We start from the raw sequence: 23,917 nt of genomic DNA on the forward strand, positions 1-23,917 counted from the left end.
AGGTGTGGGGACTAAGCAGAAGATGCCAGTGGGGTGGCCCCTGGATTGCCCTGCAGTGGCGGCTGACGAATGTGCCTGGACTTTTCCCTGCCTTTCTCGAAACCCTGCTTGTCAGCAGCCAGCTTCTTCAGCCTGGGGATCTTCCCCACTGGGGTACCGGCTGGGTGGATGGGCGACCTGTATTGGAATGTGCCGGGCTGGAGAGGGGCGCAGCAGAGGCGGGCCCACTTGCACCCAGGCCAGGACCCTATAGCGGGGGTGATGAGCCCATCGCTGTCCTTCCAGACTTTGTTTCCCTGCCAGTATTCGGAACTTTGGGATTCCCGCCATCCTATAGGCAGCTCCGCTCCTGGCACAAAGGGGTTAAGTCCACTTGCACTTTACAGCCAATGGCCATGCGCAGCGCCTTCGCGGCGTCTCCTGATTGGCGGACACACAGTGGGCGGGAGGCGAGGGGACGCCCCCTCTGCCCAAGGATGCGTTTAAAAGGCTGGGGCAGTGGTGGCTGCCTGCGGCACACAGATCGCCTCCGCCATGAGCAGCACGGATGGCCCGGATCTAGCGGAGGCGCCCGAAGAGCGGTGTTTCCTCAGGTCAGCCAGGGAGAGGGACCAGAGGGAAGCAGGGGCATGGCTGGAAGAAGGCCTGGGGAACCAGGGGCTGTAGATGGGAGGCAGAGGCAGGGCCGGGATAGGGGGTGGGGAGAATGCCAGGCCCATCCCAGAATTTCGAATTTCCTTGGAGGGATTAAACCTGCGGCTGCCAACACCTCCAATGCTGCGTTGCTAGGGAAACGGTATCTGCAGCAGGCCCGCCCCTCATGAATTATTCATCAGCACCACTGGTTGCTCCCTCAACCCCATCCCCGCCAAATACACAGAGCCTAAGCAGGCCCACCTCCTCTCCATCTTTCCCAGGGACCCTGGAGCCGTGCGCCTTGTTCCCCATCTGGGAAGAGCTGCAGGCTTTCAGCTCCTCAAATGCTCACACCCTCCTTGGTAGTCCCCCCTGCTACTAACCCCCTTGTTCAGAGAATAAAACTGAAGACTGGGGAGGGAAGCTGCTGGCTGAGCTCGGATTAAAGCGATTTTTAAATACACGGGCCACTTGCCAGTGGGCTGATGAATTTGGGGTCTGGAGCCGGCAGCTGCGGTTGTGTCTTCCCCCTGATCCTGAGTCGCCCTCCCGTGTCCTCGGCTAAGTGTGCAATACGGGCCCCAAGCCGGGCTCTCTCTAAACCAGACCCAGCCCGCTGGCCACTCAGCCCCTCTCCTCAAGGCAGGTCCTGTGCAGCAGTTGGCTGGTACCCAGAGTCCGCTAGAGACCCAGCACATGCGAGGCAGGGGGAGGAAAATGTTAGAAGCTGGAGCTGTGACTGCACCTAGTGTGGGGGTCGGAGAGGCCTCAAATGCCACCCGGGGAGTGATGAGGTGCTGTGTGTTGGGTCAGAGTGGAGCACGGGGAGAGAAGGCCAAAGTGGGAGACATACTGGGGAGCATGTAAGTCTGGTGAGGAATTTGAATAAATATTCTCTGAATGCGGGGGAGGTTTGGGAAGTCTAGCATTCAAGTTTTCAAAACCCCCATGGCTCGTGTGGAGTTTGAGGGGACGGGATTGCAGTAGTAGCCAGGTGAGCCGGTGATGGAGGGCTGGAGGGCAGAGGCGGGAGGGTGGAGAGAAGCAGATGGAGCTGAGAGAGCAGGGAGCGTCTGGCACAGACACCCTGGCCTCAACAGCTGCACCTCTAAAGAGCCCCCTCTGGGGCTTTTGCTCCTTCTGGGGCTGGTGGGCAAATCCTGGGGCCTTGCAGCTCCTCTCCTGGGGGCGGAGGTTGGGAGAAGCAAGAGGCACCTTCATAAACTGAGCACCTTCTGCTCCTCAGCCCCATAGCAGCTCTGCCATATCCCCTGCCCGACTTGGAGCAGCTGCTGCCCCAGCCCTCAGGTTCCCGGACTGCCCTTTGCCTGTGGAGTCGCGGTTATCACTCTGGTGACCTGCTAGGCAGGAAGATAATGGAGTGAAAGCCGCTCAGTCATGTCTGACTCTTTGTGACCCCATAGACTGTAGCCCGCCAGGCTCCTCTGTGGGGATTCTCCAGGCAAGAATACTGGAGTGGGTTGCCATGCCCTCCTCCAGGGGACCTTTCCAAGGGATCGAACCCAGGTCTCCCGCCTTGCAAGCAGATTCTTTACCGTCTGAGCCACCAGGGAATCCCAGGAAGCCTCCAAATGGAGGCCAGAGGCCAAATCTTCAGAACAGAGGGAAAAAAGAGGAGGATGGATGATCTTCCCCAGCCCTCCGAGGGGGGCAGCAGAGCTGTCTCAAGCTGAAGATGGGGAATGAGCCGTGTTACTGCACACGGGCTTTCTCTGGTTGCAGCGCGTGGGGGCTACTCTTTGTCACGGAGCACTGGCTTCTCATTCTGGTGGGTTCTCTCGCTACAGAGCACAGGCTCTAGGTGCGTGGGCTTCAGTAATTACAGCTTGCAGGCTCGGCAGTTGTGATGCAGGGGCTTAGTTGCTCCAAAGCACGTGGAATCTTCCCAGGCCAGGAATCAAATCTGTGTCCCCTGCATTGGCAGGCGGACTTTTATCCACTGTGGCATCAGAGAAGCCCCTGGGCCTGCCTGCCCTGGGGTGCTCTTCATATGGCCCCACCGGGAGCTCCTTTTCCCTACCTGGCCCTTCAACCTACAGCGTCAGCCGCAGACAAGCGTGGGCTTGAATTGTGGCTCTGCTTGCTGGGGTCACAAGGCATGTCACCTTGCCCTGAGCCTCATCTCCATCATGTGACACCCTGCAGTGTGTCTGACCAAGTTTCTCAGCCTCACTCACTCTGCCTCTCTCCTGTCCCTTGAATCTGACAAGTTCACTTCCACCACGGGAAGATAACGAGCCTCGTTATTCTTGCCACTTGGATTACCTCCCACGGCACTCCAGGTCAGCTCCTCCAGGAAGCCCTCCCTGACTTCCCATCCCATAGCAGTCCTGGCTTCCCACCTCCAGCCCTCCTGCTGCCCGGCCTGGTCACACTACAAAGTTAGCTAGCAGGTTGTAGTCTCCTGCTCACAGAACTTAAGAAGGGAGCCTCAGGATTCACCCCAATAAGCCTCTGCCTATCTGTAGGTCGGCCTCGGCTTCTTTGCTCATACCCCATCCACAGCTCTGGAGACAGACCCGTGGGTAGAAGGCTCAGTTTTCCAGTTTGCTTCCAGTGTGACTCTGGGCAACCCATTTTACTTCTGAGTTGTTATATGTTCCTCCAACTCTTCTGAGCCCGATCCTTTTAAAGTAATAATTATTATTATGATGCTTTGTATCATCATTATTATTATTATACTCAAGGGTGTGCTAATAAGCTGGGGGCAAGTGCTCTTCCTCACCTGGGAGGGGTCCTGGCTAGGGAAGCTGGCATCAGGCTATAGACTCTGCTCAGCTGCTATAGACTCTGCTCAGCTGCTCCAGCCCCTGATTCTGGCACGAGGAACATCTTCCCATCCCTAGTGCCAGCTTTTCCTCTCGGAAGCCACCAAGCCCATGTCCCTTGGAAGGCCCCCTAAACTGGGGCTGGGCCCTGCTCTTAGAAGAGCCCAACACTTGGCTTAATGCTCTGCCATCACCATCTTAAAATTCTTAATAATTATTGATCAAGGGGCCCCACATTTGCATTCTGCACTGGACCTCAAAAATTATCTAGCCTGTCCTGCCTTTTGCAAAGGAGGAAGAAAGCAAGGCTCAGAGAGGAGTCAGACCTGTCACTCAGCAAGCTGGGGGCGGAGCTTCACCTCAACTACATTGGCTCCATCTCTCTGGCCACGATTATTCGAATTTTTAAAAATTAATTTATTTTAACTTCTTTTATTTTTGGCTGCCCTGGGTCTCTCTGGCTTTGTTTGGACTTTGTCTAGTTCCCGTGAGTGGGGGTTACTCTTTGTTGCAGTACCTGGGCTTCTCTTGTTGCAGAACATGGGCTCTAAGCACGTGGGCTCTTGAGTGCAGGCTCAGTAATTGTGACGCATACACTCAGTTGCTCTGGGGCATGTGGAATCGTCCCAGGCCAGGGATCGAACCTGTGCCCCTGCAATGGCAGGCGGATTCCTATCCTCTCTGCCACCAGGGAGGTCCACAGTCATTTGAATTTTATCACTCATCTAAAGTAGAATCACCAATGAGTCTCCTGGCTGCAGTCCCGACAGCCACCACCTCATGTGAACCATTAAAATCCTCTGCAGCCTTTAAAACCCGCCTCTCCCAGGCACCTCCAGTCCAGTCTGCCCCCTCCAGTGTCCTAGAGTTTCCTCAGTGGCTTCCACTGCCTAAAATCCACACATTGTCCCAACAGCTAAGTCCTTCATGCTCTGCTACCTGCGCTGGGTTCCTCCTGCTCTGGGGGCTTCAGGCATCTGGGGGAGACCCCACTGTTACTGATGTTTGGTCACTAAGTCATGTCTGACCCTTTCCGACCCCATGAACCGCAGCACTTCAGGCTTCCCTGTCTTTCACTATCTCCCAAAGTTTCCTCAAACTCACGTCCATTGAGTTGGTGATGCCATCCAACCATCTCATCCTCTGTCACCCCCTTCTCGTCTCGCCCTCAATCTTTCCCAGCATCAGGGTCTTTTTCAGTGAGTCGGCTCTTCTCATCCAGTCGCCAAGGTATTGAAGCTTCATCTTCAGCCTCAGTCCTTCCAATGAATATTCATTGTTGATTTCCTTTGGGATTGACTGGTTTGATCTCCTTTCAGTCCAAGGGACTCTCAAAAGTCTTCTCTAGCATCACAATTCGGAAGCATCCATTCTCCAGCTCTCACATCCGTACAGGACTACAGGCGCCCATGCTCTGGGGCAATGGAACGAACATGCACTGCCATGTGCTTCCTCTACCACCAGAGGGCTCCCGTGCCTCAGGCTTGTGTTCGAAACTCCCACTGCCTCCCTGGCAGGCTTCCGTTCAACCATGTATAGGACAGATGAGGGAACTGACAGAGGGTCTTCAACTCTGGGCGCGGGAGTGGGGGCGGTGTTAGGGCCTGGCTCGGAACACTAGTGGCACATTTCTGGCTCCAGCTCAGTGTCTGTCTCTCCGTCTCTCTCTGTCTCCCTGCTCTGACCCTCAGCACCGCGGAGGCAGCGGCCCTGGAGCGGGAGCTGCTGGAGGATTATCGCTTTGGGCGGCAGCAGCTGGTGGAGTGGTGTGGCCATGCTAGTGCCGTGGCTGTGACCAAGGTACCTGAGCCTGCTTCTCAGCCTCGACCCTGAGCAGACGGTCGGTTCACCAAAGCAGAGGCCTAGCTGCATGACCCCCCGGCCAGGATGGTCATTTCTGCCCTCAAGAAAGCCCTCTTGGCTTGGGGCCACCCCAGCCCATCACTCAGATGAGGAGACCAAGGTCCGTCACTGGCCCTGGCCAGGGGGTTGCTGAACGTCAGGACAGAGACAGGGGTCCCCAGAGATGTAGAAGCAACTACAGAGATGGGTCTGGGGCCCTTGACTGCCTGTCTGCCACCTCCACCTCTTAGGTCTTGAGCAGAGGGGACGTCAGCTTCCTAAGTCTGAACACCCCCAAACAGCTACCTGCCACGGGTCCAGGAACTGAGGCCCAGAGGTGGGGAGGAGTAGAGCTATATTTGGCTTTGCGACAAACCCCCAGGCTTCAAAGTGCCTGCAAGAGACCAATTGCTGTCCAGTGGTCCATGTCATGCTGCCAGACCACGCTGGGCCTGTTTCCTCGTCTGAAAAAGGGTAATAAACTGAGACCAGTGAATAAACACAAATTCTAGAAAAGTGCCCAATCGAGTCAGGGCTCCAGCAGGTAACCTCTTCCTCTTCCTCCCCTTCTTCCTCTTCTTCTGATCACCACTGTATACTTTTGAAAAAACTTCGTATCTTTCTTTACGTGGATGCCACTGTTTTTTAACTTAAACGTTCCTATTTCCAAGTGAAACGTATCCTGAGTGAGATGCTCAGAGGAAAGAAGAACAATGAAAATCAAAGCCACAAAAGCAAACCCAGTAAAGTAACCTCATGCTTGGCTGTTGAAGACCAACCATCCAGTTTTCACATTGAAAGCTTTGTGTCTGTCCAGAAGAAAGCCAGCCAGACATTATGACTCTCCCTGACTAGGTCAGGTCTGGGGCTCTGGGCATGGCGTGGTGGGGTCATAGGTATGATCAGGGTGAGTCAGGACCTTGGTGAGACCCTGGGGAGGAGACTCCAAGAGGAAAGAACTCCCTTGGTATGGTTGGAAGTTAGAGTATAGTTTGGCCCCCTGGAGACCTCAGAAGCCCATCAGAGTCACTGTTACTCCTACCTGATAGAGGTGCAGGGAGGAGTGAGCTGAGGCCGCAGAAAGTCTGGGCTGAGACTCAGCTCCTGCGTCAAATAGAGACGCAGAGTCTGAGAGAGACAGAGACGGAGAGAAAGAGACACAGGGGTGAAGACAGAGACTGGAGAGAAACAAGTATAATATTATTATCATTACTTTAAAAGGCTTGGGCCCAGAAGAGTTGGAAGAACAACACGTAACAACTCAGGAGAAGTAACATGGCTTGCCCAGAGTCATGTAGGAAGCAAGGTGGAAAACCGAGCCTTCTACCCTGGGGTCTGTCTCCAGAGCCACGGATGGGGAGTTAGCAAAGAAGCTGAGGCCGACCTATGCACAGTCTGAGAGACACAGAGAGAAAGACAGGGAGCGGGACAGAGGAGAGAGGCAGGGCACGGCTGGCTGGAAAAATACCCCCGCCTCCCGCCCCCAACCCTGGGGCCTCCTGGAGGGATGCAGGCCTGGAAACATGGGCGGGGGAAGGGGCAGCCACTGCAGCGGAAGAAGGTGGAAGACTGTCTGCAGCTCAGGCCGAGAATAAACAAACCGCACTCCGGCTCGGGTGGTGGCAGGAGGCACGTTTCTCTGCTCAAGCTTGAGAGAGCCCGAGGCAAGGACTCTGGGTCTCCAACAAGGAAACTGAGGCCCCTAGGGGCCCCGTGCCACCCCCAGAACACCTCTCCCCGGTCTCACCCTCTCGCCTCCCGGCCCGAGCCCCACTCCTTCCTCCACCCCGGCCTCAGTTTCCCCGCCGGCCTCGGGAGGCGTTCCGAACTCCGCACCTTTGCCTTTGCCGTGCCCTGCCAGGTGTTCCCTCTGCCCGCTCTCCCCCGGAAGCAGAGGACGGCGCTGGTCGTGTGCGGCCCAGAGCAGAACGGAGCGGTGGGGCTGGCGTGCGCCCGGCACCTGCGCGTGTTCGTGAGTAGCAAGGACGCCCTTGGCCTCCCAGTGTCACCCCCCTACCCGCAGCCCTGAAAATATCTCTTGCTCCTCTGCTCAGTGTCTGGGGGGAGAGAGAATACGCCCAGTGCTTGCGTCGGGCAGTTCCTGCCAAGTTGGGAGCATCCGAGGCCCAGTGGGGAGCTGGGGAGGGTCCCAGTGCCGACCCCCTTCCTGCTTCCCACAGGAGTACGAACCCACCATCTTCTACCCCACGCGCTCGCCAGACCCACTGCACCGGGACCTGACTACTCAGTGTGAGAAGATGGACATCCCCTTCCTGTCCTATCTGCCCACAGAGGTCAGCTTGGGTGGCAGCCGAGGGGTGGTGGGGGAACACAGCCCCCAGGCCGCCCTGACCCTGCCTCTGCCTCGCTCTCCCAGGTCCAGCTTATCAACAACGCCTACAGGCTGGTGGTGGACGCTGTGCTGGGCCCTGGTGTGGAGCCGGCCGAGGTCGGGGGTCCCTGCACACGCGCGCTGGCCACGCTCAAGCTACTGTCCATCCCCCTCGTGAGCCTGGACATCCCCTCAGGCACGCCAGGTGGAGGGGGGGCATGAGGGGCGGGGAGACAGGCTTGGGCGGAGGACCCTCTCCCCTGGTTTCTGGTGGTCCCAGCCTGTTTGCCCACCCGAGTATGCTTCCTCATCAAGGATGGCTTCTACACTCTGGGTGAGGCCGAGGGTCATGTCCATCCTTTGGATGGGCAGTGCCCAGGCTGGCGCCCAGGTGACCCTGGTTCCCCTCCCCCTTACACCCAGCACGGCGTGCCCTCTGCCCATCCTGGCCCAGTCGCCCAGGCAGACGTGAGCTCACTCGGCAAAGGCCTCGCCCATCCTGGCCGCCGCCCCATGCCTGTTGGAACCATTAGGCAACGGGCAGACGGAACAAACAGCTGCTAGCCAGCCGGACCCTCCGTGGGGGCAACCAGACTCGGGGGACATCCTCCGGCTTACAAGAGCCCAGGGTCATAGCAACAGGATGCCACAGAGCTGGGGATGGTGGCCAAAGGAGGAGGTGGGGTGGCTAGTCAGGGGGAGAGGCTGCAAGCTGGTGTCTGAACAGACAGCCTAGGACAGAGGGGGTCGCCCTCTTAGCTCAGGAGGGGTTATTAGTGCCCCTAGTCTGAGGGTGGAAGCTAGGGTCAGAGAAGGCAGGATTAAAGTCAGAGGGAGAAGGAATTCCCTGGTGGTCTACTGGTTACGACTCTGCACTTTCAATGCAGGAGGCACGGGTGTGAGCTCTGGTCAGGGAACTAAAATCTCACATGCTGCCCTGTGTGGCCAAAAAATAAAGAAACACACATTTTAAATAAATAAAAAGTCAGAGGGAGGAGGCTTTCAGTCAGTGGTCCCAGATGGGTTGGAGGGGGCAGAGAAGGCAAGAGCCCAAGTCTGAAGGTGAAGGCTCATCTGAGATATGGCAGAGGCTATGGTCCAGTGAGGGAGGGGCTGGGACCTGCCAAGCCGAAAGGCAAGATCTGGTCTGAAGATGAAGGCAGGTCAGAGGGAAGAGTCTCCAATCAGAAGGAGGAGGATGGATGCTCACGTTGCTAAGGGCAGGGCATATCTTCAGAGGCAAGAACCTAGCACAAAGAGACAGGTCTGGTGGGGGAGGCTTGACTGAGGATGGAGATGAGAAGTGTATTCTGAGTAGAGGGTGGGGATCTGGTCAGAGGAGGCTGCCAGGTCTGGGTGGAAAGGTCTAAGAGGGGGAGCTTAGGGCTGTTAGGGAGGGAGGGATACAGACACACAGGTCTGATTGGGAAGAGCCGCAGGTAGAAATGTAGTCTGATGGCAGAGGTTGAGTCAGATGGAGGAGGAAGATTGGGTCGCAGGACGGGAGCAGAGACAGACAAGTATGAAGGCAAAGGCTGTGGTCAGAGGGGGAGGGAGACATATCCAAGGAGGGAGGAGAAACTGGGCTGAAGGCAGACGCTCAGTTTTACGGGGAGGCCGGTCTGACCAGGACTCACGTGTCAGAGCCGAGGCCGCGCAGGCTGGGGAAGGGAAGTGGGTGGTGGGCGGCGGTTCTCCTGAGAGCGAGCACCCCCCCCAGCCTCGGCTCCCGCCTCCCATCCTTCCTCCCCCAGGCTGGGACCCAGAGACTGGCGGCGACGCCGAGGACGGGCTACGACCCGACGTGCTCGTATCGCTGGCGGCGCCCAAGCGCTGCGCCGGCCGCTTCTCTGGGCGCCACCACTTCGTGGCGGGCAGGTTCGTGCCCGACGACGTGCGCCGAAAGTTCGCTCTGCGCCTGCCGGGGTACACGGGCACCGACTGCGTCGCGGCGCTCTGACGGGCGCCCGCGCCAATAAACAGACGTGCCACCACTGCCCCCTCGCCTGGGCCTCCTCTGTGCGCCGCGTCTGCCGCGGGGGCGGGCAGCCTCCGGGGGGAACTGCCCACCGGTCCTCCGGTGGCCCAAGGCGGGAGGGATGGAGGGCAGACGCACATGGGACTTCCTGCTGGCCTCCGAGAAAACCGGAGCCAGAAGAGTGGCGGGTGGATTCCGGGTGGGATTGATTACCAGCGTGCTCGGGGCGACCTAAAGCCAACAGATTCGAAGTGAGACCCGGGGGAGGATTTCTAGCCGCCTAAAGGGCTGCCTAAAGCCTGAATGTCCGGACGGCTTCAGGCTCTGTTCCAGGAGGCACTTCCAGACGTGGAGAAGGGAGGGTGGGCTCAGGAAGGGACTTCCAGTCGGCGACGAAGGGACGCAGGCCAGCCCTAGGGCGGAGGTACAGCCGGATGCACCGAGGGGGTCGCCCCAGAGGGGTGGTCACCCAAGTCACCTCGGGCCCGGGAGTTGCCCAGACGGGGCGTGGCCTGCATGGGGCGTGGCCTGCGGCCGCGTCCCTCCCCCATCCTCAGCCCCAGCGGCCGCCAGACCCGCGGGAGTCCGACCCGAGTGCGCAGCGGAGCTGGGACCCTCCCTCCGATCTTCGGACCTGACCATGTCGTCACTGCCGACACTGCTCTGCCTCTGTGTTGCCGCCGCACACCTGGCGGGGGCCCGAGGTGAGGCGCCCCTAGACCCCCGCCCAGCCCCCCTCCAGGCGCCCGAACGTCTGGCAAGCAGCCGGAGCCTGGAGACAGAAGCAAGGGACCCACTCGCTTCCCCACGCTGCAGCCGCCTTGCCCGCCTCGGGAGTGGAGTGAGGGGGCAAGGACAAGATGGAGCTCCCTCCGGGACCACCTGGGGGCAAGAGGGGACTGCAGGGTATCCATCGCAGCCACAGCGTTTGGGCCCTGAATCATCCAGTCTTGTCGCCAGGATGAAGGGGTCAGAACTGTCCCCTCTCACCGAACTCCTCCCCTCTTGCACACACACACACATACCATTCAGAAGAGAAACTCCCATCTCTGGAACACTCAGTAGAGCCGGGCACTGGGCCTATTTTTCAGATGGGGAGACTGAGACTCCAAGAGGGAAGGGACTTGTCTGTCACTGCCCAGCCTGGCTATCTCAGACACCTCAAGGCCAGAGAAGTCAGGCTAGATTCCAAGGACTTCCCCTTGGCAGCCTGGGCCCCGAGTGCAGGGATGTAAGGTAGACTGAGGGAGCCAGCAAAGGGATGAAAGAAAATTCAGATCAAGATGAGGGCAGAGAGAAGCACAGCCAACTGAATTCATGGCCATTGAACACAGTGGGAGAACTGTGTCTGGGGGAGTGAAGAGGACAGACTTCCCCAGCCTAAGGGGCTGTGTCTGAGTGAGGGATGGGCTGTGAGAGCCTGGGGGTGGGGAGGTCAGGGGAGGCTTCCTGGAGAAGGGGAGGCTGCTGTGCTTGGGGTCCACTGAGGTTGGAGTGTGGCTTCTCCTCTGTGAAATGGAAGAGACTGTGGCAGCACCTCACATACCAGGAGCTCACAGAGGTCTCCCCCCACCCCGCCACGCCTTACCCCTTTGATAGGTACTCCGGACGCCGAGGAGCCCACGGTGACCGCGTGGGGCCTTGAAGGTTCATCGTTGCGCCCTGGCCAGCCCTCGCCAGCCCTGGAGGACTGGGAAGGTGAGCCAGTTTGGGTCTGAGTCCTGGTTCTGCTGTGGGCTCTGTGTGAGCTCTGGCTGGTGGGGTCATGTGAGAAGGGGGATGCAAGCTGGGTGAAGAATGCAGGAGGCATCCCTGGGTGTGGCGGCCCCTGGAAGTGGTGCCCTAAGAGGTCTTCAGTTTTAGGAGCAGGGAGAGTCCAGGCTGTTTGTCCAGGAGGAAACCAGGGGGGGCAGATGGAGTGGCATGGTGGGACAACCAGCTCAGTTCAGTCAAGGAAGCAAGAGTTCTGGTACTCTTTCCCAGATAGGAAGCTTCTATCTGACGTGCTCTTGAATCAGCAAAGGAGTGAGCACCCCCTGGGGGGCTGATGGAAACAGAAGCTAACCTGTGCGAGGCCAGACCCTTCCCACCTCTGGCTTCCCCGAAACTGAGGGTGCCTGATGGGTTCAGTGGGCATTAGTAAGCAAGGTCCCTTAGCGGGTTTCCCTGGTGGCTCAGGCGGTGAAGAATCCGCCTGCAACACAGGAGGCCTGGGTTCCATCCCTGGGTTGGGAAGATCCTTTGGAGGAGGGCATAGCAACCCACTCCAGTATTCTTGCCTGGAGAATCCCCTGGACAAAGGAACCTGGCGGGCTACAGTCCATGTGGTCGTGAAGAGTTGGGCACGACTGAGCGACTAAACACAGCACAAGCAAGATCCCATTTGGCACTGATGGGGGCCTGGGGAAGGGCAGCAGAAGGGCTGGTCTCAGGCGCGGCTCCTCCTGCTGCCCTTACATCTCCTTACCTCTCAAGAGTTCTGAATTCTCAGGGTGGGGGTTTGGTGACGCAGTGGCAAGAGCTCAGCTTGCACTCCTGGGCCAGCTCAGGTACTGAGCAAGGGGGGCTGCAAGAGGAAAACAACCTCCCTTGATCCCTTTGCAGCTCCTTCTGTGCTCGAGGGCTCTGGATCTGGGAAGGCTGGGCTGGCCCATGCACCAACCCGGCTTAAACGCGAGATGGGGGTGGGCAGGCCCGGGTTTTCGCATGAATTGATGGGGCCCGACCGGCGGCAGCCCGGGTTCCAGCGCCTGTGGTCCCCGCAGAGGCCAGCGAGTGGACGTCCTGGTTCAACGTCGACCACCCGGGCGGCGACGGTGACTTCGAGAGCCTGGCCGCGATCCGCTTCTACTACGGGCCGGCACGCGTGTGCCCAAGGCCGCTGGCGCTGGAGGCGCGCACCACAGACTGGGCGCTGCCTTCGGATGTCGGCGAGCGCGTACACCTGAACCCCACGCGCGGTTTCTGGTGCCTCAACCGCGAGCAGCCCCGAGGCCGCAGATGCTCCAATTACCACGTGCGCTTCCGCTGCCCGCTCGGTGAGGGCGGGCTCAGGGGGCCGCAGGGACCGGCGGGAGGTGGAGGAGGCCTGAATGTTCGGATCTGGGGAGAGGGCAGGACCGAGAGGATGTGGGCGTGGCTAGGAGGAGGGGGGGTCCTTTAGGACCAAGGCCACAGGAGAGGGCTGGAGCAGGGGAGCAGAGGGGGCTTTGGAAGGGATGGGCTGAAATGGCGGGAGCCCAGGTAGCGGGGGCAGGAAGGGGCCCCCAGGACCGCGTATCCGTCTTGCTGCCCTCATTTGCTCTACAACAGCTTCGTCCTGTGAAAGCGTGTTGTGAGCCCCAGACACGTGTGAGACGCAGAAAGAATAGCTCGGCTGGGAGGGGAGGAAAGAGAGGTCGCGGGCGGGGTGGGTGGGGCGGTGGTGTGCTGGGGGTGGACAACTGTACCTCCACTGCACATTCGACCGGTTCGCCTTGAGGGGGGAGAGGGTAGGACTTCTCTCTGACTCAGATGCACGTGCCACGAACGTTCTCCAGCCCCACACTGTCACCAGATTCTGGGTTTCTGGGGTGGGCGGCCACCTGACGCCCCCATCTCTGCCCTCTCCCCAGAGGCCACGTGGGGTTCGTGGGGCCCTTGGGGTCCCTGTTCGGGGAGCTGCGGGCCAGGCCGTCGCTTGCGCCGCCGCCGCTGCTCAAGCCCCGCGGGAGATGCGTGTCCCGGGCGTCCCTCGGAGGCGCAGAAGTGTGTGAGGCCTCGGTGTCCAGGTAGGAGGGGCGGGGCCTGGAGGAGATGGGAAGACTAGAGGCGGGGCCTGGGTGTGATGGCAGCGGGGCCAGTTGAGGGAAGTACCTAGAGGGGCTAATTAGGGTGGAGTCTGATGGGGAGGTGCCTGGAGGGAGGAGGCGGAGTCTGGGCGTAGGGGCGGAGCCTGGAGGAGCGGAACCTGGACCACGTGGAGACTGGCTTCTCCTTCCCTTCTGCGCCCCCGAGGAGCACTGGGAAAAGTGTACATCTGGACGGGTGGACTTCACGGGGGTCATGTGCAGTCATGGGCAGATCTGTGGAGGCGCTTCCTCCGTGTGCATGTTGGGGTGTGCGGATATCCCGGTGGACGTGGACACACGCAAAAGCTGGCTCATGCACTCGGGGTGCACACTTGCATGGCATTGGCAGGCCCCGCCCGTCCCCCCACGCCCACGCGGACACGCGCTCACACCCTGGCAGACACGATGCCCAGGCCCTCCCAGGGCCGGACACCAGGCCAGCCAGGAGGCGACTGGAAATTCCAATCAGGCCTGGGCTCCACAAACACGGTCTGGAGACTGCCCCAGCAGAGCCCGCAGCAGGGTGGGGGAGCAGTGTGGCCAATGGGGTGGTGGGGTCCCCACCCTACTCTGCTTGGCTGTGCGTTCTCCATGCCTCTGCCCTGAAGTTTCCAGTGGAATTTTCCATTTTATGGAGAAACCGCAGGATTGGGACTGGAGGGAAAGGTTCTGGGCCCAAGACGCAGCCCCTTGCTGGGCCCCCAGCCCTGGCCTGAACATTTCCTCTCATGCTAGAAGGAGCCTCTCTGGCCTGTGAGAGTCAACTATCCTGTCTCCTCCCTGGGGCATCTCCCTCACACCAGGACCCCGGGTACCCCCCTCGCCCCAGCCCTGACCACTCAGCCCCATGTCCTTTACACCAGGGGCTGCTCCAAGCAGGTCCATGCTGAGGACTCTCTGAGGGGAACGAGGTGGGCAGGGTGCCTAGGTGCCTTTGCTGAGGGACTGATGGAGAGGAAAGCCCTCCCCAGGAAGGGGTCAAGAGCCTTCTGTGCCTCCCTGTGTCCCTCCAGGGTGTGGCCCCAACACCTGTGGGTGCCCCGACCACATTCTTCTGGGCTCGGTGGTCACCCCATCTGGGCGTCCACTGCCAGGAGCCAGGGTCTCCTTGAGAGACTGGCCTGGCACCATAGCCACTAGTGATGCCCATGGAACCTTCCGGATGCCTGGAGTCTGTGCCAGCAGCCGAGCCAACGTCAGTGCCCAAATGGACGGCTTTTCAGCAGGCATGGCCCAGGCCCAGGCCAACAGCTCCATGTCAGCAGTGGCCACTGTTGTCCTTAATAAGTTGGGTAAGTGCCTCATGGCAAGAGGGATGAGGGGCCGAGGACCTGAGGAGGTAACTCTGGGTGACACCAAGCACTTGGGACGATATGATGCACAGCGAGGTCAATGGGGCAAGAAATAAGATGTCACAGTCCTTGGAGAAGATGTGGGGGTGAGACGTGAGTTGCAAAGGGAAGCATTAAGATTAGGCATTAAGAACCCACTCCAGTATTCTTGGCTGGGAATCTCATGGACACAGAAGCCTAGCAGGCTGCAGTCCATGGCATCGCAAAGAGTTGGGCACAACTTAGCAACTAAACTCCCGAGTGGCTCAGTTGGTAAAGAATCTGTCTGCAATGCAGGAGACCCGGGTTTGATCCTTGGGTCGGGAAGATTCCCTGGAGAAGGAAATGGCAACCCACTCCAGTACTCCTGCCTGGAGAATTCCATGGACTGCGGAGCCAGGCAGGCTATAGTCCATGGGACTGCAAAAGGTTGGACACGACTGTGCAACTAACTTTCACTTTAGCAACTGAACAATAGCAACAACCCACAATCAGGCAGATTGCGCTCTAGGGAAACACTTCTTGATGGAAATGTGCCATAAAATGGAGAGTGAAGTGACCCAGCAATAAGGAATACAGAGTTCTATAAGAAATTAAAATTTGTGTATAGAATAATAGCTGCAAATATTCAAACAATAAAGTCCGTGGCTAAAGGGGAAAAAATAGATTCTGCATTAAGGATAGAGTCTCCAGCAGATGTGAGGTGAAAGAGAGTGGGGCGAGAGTCATCAGAAAAGACCCAGGTGAAACAGGGCATCACAGTAAGAGACTGGATGGCACCTGCCTCTTGGGAAGGATCACTGGGAGAAGCTGGACCCTGACCTTTGCTGCTTTTGCCCCCAGAGAAGCCCTACCTGGTGAAGCACCCCGAGTCTCGAGTTCGAGAGGCTGGCCAGAATGTGACCTTCTGCTGCAAAGCCTCAGGCACCCCCATGCCCAAGAAATACTCCTGGTGAGTGCCCTGCCTCGTGCTCATGGGTCTCTCGCCCAGCTGTGGGCGTGGAATGGGCATCCTGTGATTCGTGGTGCCTCGGAGACCCAGAGGAAGCTGCTCTGCAACCTCCCTGTGCTGCATGGAGGGGTGGAGGGTGGATGCAGCCCCTCCCCTCTGCCAAGGACACCCATGGTGTTGTTCACCCGCCCCCCACCCAGGTTCCACAATGGGACGCTGCTGGACAGGCGGACACACAGGTATGGGGCCCACCTGGAGCTGCATGGGCTCCGCCCAGACCAGGCAGGCACCTATCACTGCAAAGCATGGAATGACGCGGGGGCCGTGCGATCGGGCGCTGCTCGACTCACCGTACTTGGTGAGCATCTTCAGTAACCCTCCCCCCAATCCCTGACACCAAACTGAGTCCCACCTCCAGCTAAAACTCAGCCTCACATGGAATCCCAACTTCAGACTGATCTCTGACCTTGCTCAGTTGCTGAGCCCCTGGCTTGAGCCTCTGACCCCAATCCAGGCCCCCAGCCTTGGCCTCCCTGGAGCTCTCCCATTTACCCTGATCTGCCTGCTTCCTTGCTCCACAGCCCCGGGCCAGCCAGCCTGTGACCCCCGGCCCCGAGAACACCTGATCAAGCTTCCAGATGACTGTGGTCAGCCAGGCAGAGGGCCCACCTACCTGGACGTAGGCCTTTGCCCTGACACCCTCTGCCCCAGCCCTGCAGGCTCCAGCCCCCGGTGTGGGGACGCAGGCTCCCGCTGCTGCTCCGTGCGCCGCCTGGAGAGCAGGAAGATCCACTGCTCTGGCTACACTCTCCCAGTCAAGGTCGTGGCTGAGTGTGGCTGTCAGAAATGTCTGCCCCTTCGGGGGCTGATCCGGGGACGCGTGGTGGCCGCTGACTCTAGGGAGCCCTTGCGCTTTGCTCGCATCCTGCTGGGCCGGGAGCCCATTGGCTTCACGTCCTACCAGGGTGACTTCACTCTCGAGGTGGCGCCTTCCACTCAGCGGCTGGTGATGACCTTTGTGGACCCCAGTGGCCAGTTCGTGGACACTGTCAGGGTCCTGCCTTTTGACCCTCGAGGTGCTGGCGTGTACCATGAGGTCAAGGCCATGCGAAAGAAAGCCCCCATCATTTTAGACGCCCGCCAGAGCAACACCATATCCCTCGGGGAAATGGGAGAGGAGGCCCCCTTAGGAGAGCTGATCATTCCGCCCGGGGCCTTCCGCAGAGCTGACGGTCAACCCTACACGGGGGCTGTGGAGGCCCAGGTGACCTTCGTGGACCCCCGAAATCTCACTTCGGCAGCCGCCGCGCCCAGTGACCTGCGGTTCGTGGACGGGGACGGGGAGCTGGCCCCGCTGCGCACGTACGGCATGTTCTCGGTGGACCTCCGGGCGGCCGGCTCCGCCGAGCAGCTGCAGACGGGGCTGGTGGCTGTGCGCGTGGCCGCTGACCAGATCCGGATGCCGGGCCACGTGGAGGCCCTGAAGCTGTGGTCGCTAAACCCTGACACGGGCCTGTGGGAAGAAGAGAGCGGCTTCCAGCGCGAGAGACCGGCGTCCCAGCGGGCCCGCCGGGAGGAGCGGGTCTTCCTGGTGGGCAACGTGGAGATCCGCGAGCGCCGTCTGTTCAACCTGGACGTGCCCGAGCGCCGCCGCTGCTTCGTGAAGGTGCGCGCCTATGCCAACGACAAGTTCACCCCCAGCGAGCAGGTGGAGGGCGTGGTGGTCACGCTGGTCAATCTGGAGCCCGCCCCCGGCTTCTCGGCCAACCCTCGCGCCTGGGGCCGCTTCGACAGCGCGGTCACCGGCCCGAACGGCGCCTGCCTCCCCGCCTTCTGCGACGCCGACCAGCCAGACGCCTACACCGCCGTGGTCACGGCCACCCTGGGCGGGGAGGAGCTGGAGCCCGCGCCCTCGCGGCCGCGCCCGCTCCCGGCCGCCGTTGGCGTGGCGCAGCCCTACCTGGACCGGCTGGACTACCGCCGCACGGACCACGACGACCCTGCCCTCAAGCGCAGCGGCTTCCGCATCAACCTCGCCAAGCCCAGGCCCGGCGAACCCACCGAGGCCAACGGCCCCGTGTACCCGTGGCGCAGCCTGCGGGAGTGCCAGGAGGCCCCGGTGACCGCCAGTCACTTCCGCTTCGCTCGTGTGGAGGCGGACAAATACGAGTACAACGTGGTCCCCTTCCGCGAGGGCGCGCCAGCCTCCTGGACCGGAGATCTCCTGGCCTGGTGGCCCAACCCGCAGGAGTTCCGGGCCTGCTTCCTCAAGGTGAAGATCCAAGGACCCCAGGAGTACATGGTCCGCTCCCACAATTTGGGAGGCAGCCATCCCCGGACCCAGGGCCAGCTCTACGGGCTGCGGGATTCCCGGAGTGTCCGGGACCCCCAGCGCCCTAGCTCCTCTGCCGCCTGTGTGGAATTCAAGTGCAGCGGGATGCTGTTTGACCAGCGTCAGGTGGACAGGACGCTGGTGACCATCATGCCGCAGGGCAGCTGCCGGCGTGTGGCGGTCAACGGGCTCCTGCAGGATTACCTGACACGGCACCCACCACTCGCGCCCACTGATGACCTGGCTTCCTTCTCCATGCTGGCCCCGCTGGACCCTCTGGGTCACAACTATGGTGTCTACACGGTCACCGACCAGAGCCCAAGGCTGGCCAAGGAGATCGCTATCGGCCGCTGCTTCGACGGCTCCTCCGATGGCTTCTCCAGGGAGATGAAGGCTGACGCCGGCACAGCCGTCACCTTCCAGTGCCGGGAGCCAACTGCGGGCCGGCCCAGCCTCTTCCAGAGGCTGCTGGAGTCCCCATCGGCGGCTCTTGGGGACATCCGCAGGGAGATGGGCGAGTCGGCGCGCGTACAGGCCCGAGCCTCAAGTCCACTCCGCACCCGCCGAGGCAGGGCCCAGCAGTGACCTGGCCCCCAGCCTCGTCCCTCTGCCCTGCTCCCGATCCCCCTGTCCTTGGGAAGCCAAGCCCCCTTCTCCAGAGGCTTGCTGTCTCTTAAGGTTTCTGGGCTCCCCTCCCCTGCCCAGGATTCAGAGTCAGGTCTGATGGTGGAGAATCCCAGCAGGTAATTGTTACTGTGTGACATGAAATGGAGTTAGTTTGTCCTGATTGTGGGAGCCAGTGTTGTGGGGTGACCGTGGGGGCATGGTGACCTACTGGGGCCCAAAGGGGATTATTCCCAGCTTGCATACCAGCTCTGATTTCATGTGTATTCAGATAATCCGCGTCTTCAGATTTCTGTGCTGAGCTGGATGCTCTGTTGGGTCCCCTACCCTGAGCTTTGTTCTTGGGGTTATTTATTGGAACAAAGCCTGCAAGACTGTCCACAGGTGTGAGTGGGGAGGGGTCTGGAGGTGGCGCATTGAGGGCGCATTGGCTCTGGGGCTGGGGGGCCCAGTTCTCACATGTTTGGTGCTTGGAGATTCTCTAGGGGGTTGAGGCAGGGATTCAATTAAAGATGCTTCATTTCCTCCTCGTTGTGTCAGTCTTGGTGAGGGAAGGATGGGGGTTGGTACCGCTAGATCCAGAGGCACCTGGGCAGGCAGAAACAGGTCCGAAGCACATACGGACATGAGTGTGAGAGCAGCTTGCAGGCCTGCATGAGGTTTCAGGCAGGCACACAGGCCCCAACTGATGCCCACAGAAGTGTGTCTGCAACACGTGTGAGCGGAGCTGACCCATGAGCCGCCCGAGCCCGTGCAGCCCTGACCGCTGAACACAGTAGCAGCTGCTGCCCTGGCATTCTCCTCCTTGCCTGGCTGTGGTCAGAGGCTCCCACCTGGCCTCGTGCCCAGGGGCTACAGTGGGCAGGGAGGAACCCTGGCCAGGGCCGCTTGCACCAGGAGGCAGGAATTGAGGCCGCCCTGGACTTCCGCAGCCGGGGCCACAGCTGCCCTGCCCTGGGTCCCACCCAGCTGAGGACTGGCTACACCTTGACCACATGGTGACTGAGCTGCCCAAGGCCATGGTCCCGAGCCCTCTGTCCTCACCAAGCCTCTCAGTCTGGACGCGCAGAAGGCACCGGACCGTCCCTTGCACGCTGTGCGCTTGGCTGGAAACCCCATGGGACAGGGGCTATTCTGACCACACCCCCACTTTCCAGACGGAGAAACCGAGGTCCCACAAGGAGAGGTGAAGAGCTGCCTGGGCTCTGGAGTGAATCCTGGCGCCCTGGATGGCCCAACAGCCCCCTCAGAACATGCCTAAGACTCCCTTTGCCTGGAGATGTCAGCCACCAGAAAGCAGGGATGTGGCATTTCTCAGGGCCCGGAAGGTGCCTGGCTGAGTTTGAGTGCAGAGTGTTCCCTTATTCCAGGGCACGCTGAGGCCTTCTGCATCCCCACCCTCTCACCCACTTCCCCTTTTAACACCCCCCTGCCCACCTGTCCACCCCGCCACTCCAGTCTCCCTTACGATTTGCCTTTACAGCATTAAGAGGTGTCAGCTCTGTGCTAACAATAGGGGCCCAGAGAGGGCCTGGCCCTGGGGAGGAGAGAGGCTCACACACAGAGCCCTACACACTGCGGGGTCAGCACTCGGCGCCCATGGCCGGCCGGCTCTTGTCTATCTGCTGAACTCTCCGTGCGCCGACCCCCAACCTCCCCAGCCCTCCCTCACACCTTTGCTCAGGCCAGATCTTTCAGGGGAACTCCTTCCTCTGTCTAGGGGGCAGACTCGGGGGCTTGGAGGATCTGGAAAAATCCAGCAAACCCGGACTATGGCCCCAGTCTCTGAAGGTGGGCCCTGGAGCTCTGCTTGGAGACCAGCAGAAGGTTTGGAGCCCTGGTGCCAGCACCCTAGCCTCCCTTGGGTCGGCTGTGACGGACAAGAGAGGGGAGATGCTGGGAGGCCCCTGGAAGCCAGGGGCATGTGCGTGTACCCGGACTTCCTTATCCAGTCTACACCCTCTGCTGGCAGAGGGCTCAGAGGGGTAGGTTCCCACCCCAGGCAATGTTGGGGTCCTGGGAAGCAGCAGGAGTGGAGGGTGTTCCTCCTGCAGCTGCAGGAGAAGCTGGCTTTCAGACCGAGTGTGATGAGGTGTCAGGCTCTGCTGCCAAATACCCTTTATTGAGAAAGTGTTGGGGCCGCAGCCGATGCCAGGCCTGGGGCAGCTGAATTTGGAGCGGGCTGCTGACCCCCACTTCCTAGGACAGGGGTGGCTGGGTGTCATCCTGAAACTCCCTCCCCAGCTGCAGTGGCCGGGCCAGGCGTGAGCAGGGGCTCCTGGAGGCAAGCGGGCCGGGACACTTGCTGGCCAAGTGTCAGGCCCGAGAGAAGGCTTGGCAGTGGCTGTAGCCCGAGAGCCTCCTCGCGCGTGCTGACAGCCCTTCAGGAGAACAGCACTCAGCTCCAGTATTCAGATGAGGAAACTGAGGCTCCAAGAGAAGGAAATCATGGCTCTTAGCTGACAGCTCTGGGCTTCTTGACACTACAAAGTGACCCCATTCTAGTTCTGAGCCAGGAGTCCCGCCCCTTCCCTCCTGAAACGTTTGCCATCTGCCTCCTGCTAAATCCATCGCTCTCCCCCTAAAACTGGGGCTGCCAGACCACACCCCGTCAGCTTGGGGCATGGACGGGCATAAGGCCTCCCCCTAGAGACCCCGGCCTCAGCCACCCTGGGGTCAGCTCAGGGCACAAGGAGGTCCTTGGTCCTGCCCACGGCATTTTAGGCTGTTAATTTTAGAACCAGGGGTTCTTCAGATTCCTAGTACTGTGAGTGGGAGAAAAATCTTGGAACGGTGCTTAGAACAAGAGGCTCTCAAACCAGTAGAATCCAGGAAGAGAAAGGAAAATGAGCATGCATCGAGCACTGACTGGATACAAGCCCTCTTTGCCCCCTCCCCCAGCCCTAACTCACCTTAGGGCCATTTTATTCTTGCCTGGAGAATTCCGTGGACAGAGGGGCTTGGCAGGCTACAGTCCATGGGGTTGCAAAGAGTCAGACACGACTGAGCGACCAACACTATAATATATATTTATTGTCATGGGCCCCTAAATGTACTTTTCGTAAGGGTGATTTTTCACACATATACCTCTCATTTCATAACTGAAGGGACTTGCCCAGGGTCACACAGGAAATGGGGACACCCTAGATCGAGAGAAGGGGTAATGTTTCCCAGAGAAAGGGACATAGGCAGTGGGTCTTGAAGGATGTATAGGAGTTTTCCAGGTGGGCAAGGCAGGAAGGGCATACCAGGCAGCTGGAAAGATGCATGTGAAGGCTGAGAAGGGAGACCTCAAGTGGGCCTGGAGATGGGAGATACCCAGGGGAGATGAACAAAGCCTTGAATGCTGAGTGAGGAGCTGGAGAGTCTCTGGAGGTTGGTGGGGAGCTACAGAAGGTGCTGACATGGGGAGGGAAAGATCATATAATTTCTCATAACAAAGACTCTTCTAGAACTGTTGTGGGAAAGCATGTTCGGAAGTGTTTCTTTTATGGAACTGGGGTCTGCCGCCTCCCACATGGCAGCCCTTGCAGGGTCCAAACCTGCAAGCCGGAGCCCCCTCCCCTCGGGCGGCCTCCTGGCCTGGCTGGACGTTGCTGGCTCCTCGTTCAGGGCCTCGTGGCCCTGGCGCAGCCACCCCCAACTTCCCTAGCCCTGTCTGTCTCCCTCATTAGCCCTCAGGGTTGGACATGACCCAGTCATAGACCCCAAAGACTGGAGCCAGCCTGGCGGGGAGACCTGGCTTCAGTCAGGTGGTGGAGGGGAATGTTTGCATTTTAATGGTGGAAACAGAGGCAGAGGGCCAACAGAGAAAGAACAGTCTAGCTGAATGCCTATGTCCAGCGGTCTGACCCCTCCAGGGGCAGGAACTGAAGCCAGACCCCAGGGCCTGGGGTAGGAGATCTAGGCAGGGAGGAGGGAGGCGACCCCAGGGGTCGGGGGAGCAACAGACGTGCAGGGAGCACCTTCCGCCCTACCCGGGTCACAGGTGCCATGCAGCCCCAGAGATGTGGCACGTGGGGTCAGGTGTCCCCGCCAGCAGTCCTGAGGTCACACTGTCCTGGCAAGCCCTGACCCTGTCCTCCCCCGTCAGACGCTCCCGCCCACACCACCCAGCCACCTTCCTGTCACTCATTCGGCTCCCCCGTCACGCTTCATCACAGTCCCACCTGCAGTCTGCCCCCTCGAAGTGCACGTGGCTGGATTTGCTGGTCACGCAGCATGGGACAGCCTCTCCGGTCATTGTGGCACCATCACAGCCACCCAGGCGGATGCGCCCGGCAAAAGCCTATGCAACGGGGTCCTGTGAGGTGCCAGCCGCCAAGCGCATTTGCACACAGTGGGGCATCAACACTCACAGTCGCCCTTGTAACACCCTGCTCTTGAGGACACGCGACCCTCAGACGCCCAGACTGCCGATTCTAAGCCTCCACGAACACCCACGGTTCAGTCCCACAAAACACAGGGGGCACCGCCCGGCGCACGTGGCACCTCCCACCTTCCGGCAGCCCTGGGGAGGGCGTGGGCTGGGGCTGGGGCCGGGGCGCCTCGGAGTCCCAGATGCTTTTCCTGGGAAGTCCTGAATCTCTTCCTGCTGACTCAGCCCTGGGGGCTGTCTGGCCGGGTGTTGCCAAACCTCAGGTATGTCCTCGAAGGCTGCTTGGTGGGGCCTCCCTCAAGGCAGTGGTGACGGGAGCCCACTCAGGACTCAGTCCGCCCCGCCCCCCGGAGCCCCAGCCCGTCCTTTGCCCCAGATGGCGCTTGAGCTCTGATGGTGGGTCTTAGGGCACGGCGCCTGTGTGGTGGAGGCTGAGGCCAACAGCTCACACCCCTGCTTCTTTGCTGCTGAGAGTCGGGAGACGGATGAGCTCCCAGCCAAGTCAGGGCCCCCAGGGGCCTTGCTCAGCCCACGCCGCTTGCCTCTGGTGAAGGTGCCTCTGTCTTGGGTGGTCTGAGGGGAGTTCACCTGGCTGCCCCTCCTGGGGCCCGGCACAGGCACAGGGCCAGGGCCAGACAGACAGACAGACACACAGATGTGCACCCGTGTGCTCTCACGTGATGTCTCCATGCAGACCTGTGGGCACGGGGATGTTTGATTGCGCTTAGGCTGGTCTTTCTAGAACCCCATTCTGAAGAGGGACCTGGAGCCACACACAGATACCTCAGCCTGTAGGGGTCTGATTTGGGCCAACAGGAGGGTCAGGGACAGGAAAAAAAAAAACACAGAAGGGCTGAAGGAAGGCTTTCTGGAGAAGAGGACATTTGCTATGG

At 60.0% G+C, this 23,917-nt stretch overlaps 2 protein-coding genes across 3 annotated transcripts; both read left to right on the top strand.

Moving 5' to 3' along the window:
* Nucleotides 1–102: 102 nt before the first annotated feature.
* On the top strand, nt 103–9,596 carry YJEFN3 (YjeF N-terminal domain containing 3). 2 transcript variants are annotated; one of them, XM_070373421.1, is made up of 6 exons: nt 103–593; nt 5,117–5,225; nt 7,129–7,239; nt 7,448–7,561; nt 7,645–7,795; nt 9,354–9,596. In XM_070373421.1, the coding sequence occupies exons 1-6, from the start codon at nt 535–537 to the stop codon at nt 9,557–9,559; spliced, it is 750 nt and encodes a 249-aa protein (XP_070229522.1). In that variant the 5' UTR covers nt 103–534; the 3' UTR covers nt 9,560–9,596. The 2 variants fall into 2 exon arrangements, with proteins under 2 accessions (XP_070229522.1, XP_070229521.1); XM_070373420.1 differs by lacking the exons at nt 103–593; nt 5,117–5,225 and having other exon boundaries at nt 5,234–7,239.
* A 392-nt stretch (nt 9,597–9,988) lies between these two features.
* CILP2 (cartilage intermediate layer protein 2) lies at nt 9,989–19,018 on the top strand. The gene is made up of 8 exons (XM_070374799.1): nt 9,989–10,281; nt 11,177–11,275; nt 12,343–12,615; nt 13,192–13,347; nt 14,421–14,699; nt 15,582–15,690; nt 15,891–16,048; nt 16,272–19,018. Exons 1-8 carry the CDS (start codon nt 10,218–10,220, stop codon nt 18,605–18,607), a joined length of 3,474 nt encoding a protein of 1,157 aa, XP_070230900.1. The 5' UTR covers nt 9,989–10,217; the 3' UTR covers nt 18,608–19,018.
* Nucleotides 19,019–23,917: the final 4,899 nt, after the last annotated feature.

This window comes from Bos mutus, chromosome 7 (assembly GCF_027580195.1).
Source record: "Bos mutus isolate GX-2022 chromosome 7, NWIPB_WYAK_1.1, whole genome shotgun sequence".
Taxonomy (NCBI): Eukaryota; Metazoa; Chordata; class Mammalia; order Artiodactyla; family Bovidae; genus Bos; species Bos mutus.

Excerpts from the sequence above, each read along its gene's own strand:
- YJEFN3 (XM_070373420.1), top strand. The coding sequence starts at position 6,775 with ATGCAGGCCTGGAAACATGGGCGGGGGAAGGGGCAGCCACTGCAGCGG. Across the intron at positions 7,240-7,447 it reads CCCGGCACCTGCGCGTGTTC|GAGTACGAACCCACCATCTT; the intron begins GTGAGTAGCAAG and ends TGCTTCCCACAG. Across the intron at positions 7,796-9,353 it reads GAGCCTGGACATCCCCTCAG|GCTGGGACCCAGAGACTGGC; the intron begins GCACGCCAGGTG and ends TTCCTCCCCCAG.
- CILP2 (XM_070374799.1), top strand. The coding sequence starts at position 10,218 with ATGTCGTCACTGCCGACACTGCTCTGCCTCTGTGTTGCCGCCGCACAC. Across the intron at positions 10,282-11,176 it reads ACACCTGGCGGGGGCCCGAG|GTACTCCGGACGCCGAGGAG; the intron begins GTGAGGCGCCCC and ends CCCCTTTGATAG. Across the intron at positions 15,691-15,890 it reads ATGCCCAAGAAATACTCCTG|GTTCCACAATGGGACGCTGC; the intron begins GTGAGTGCCCTG and ends CCCCCCACCCAG.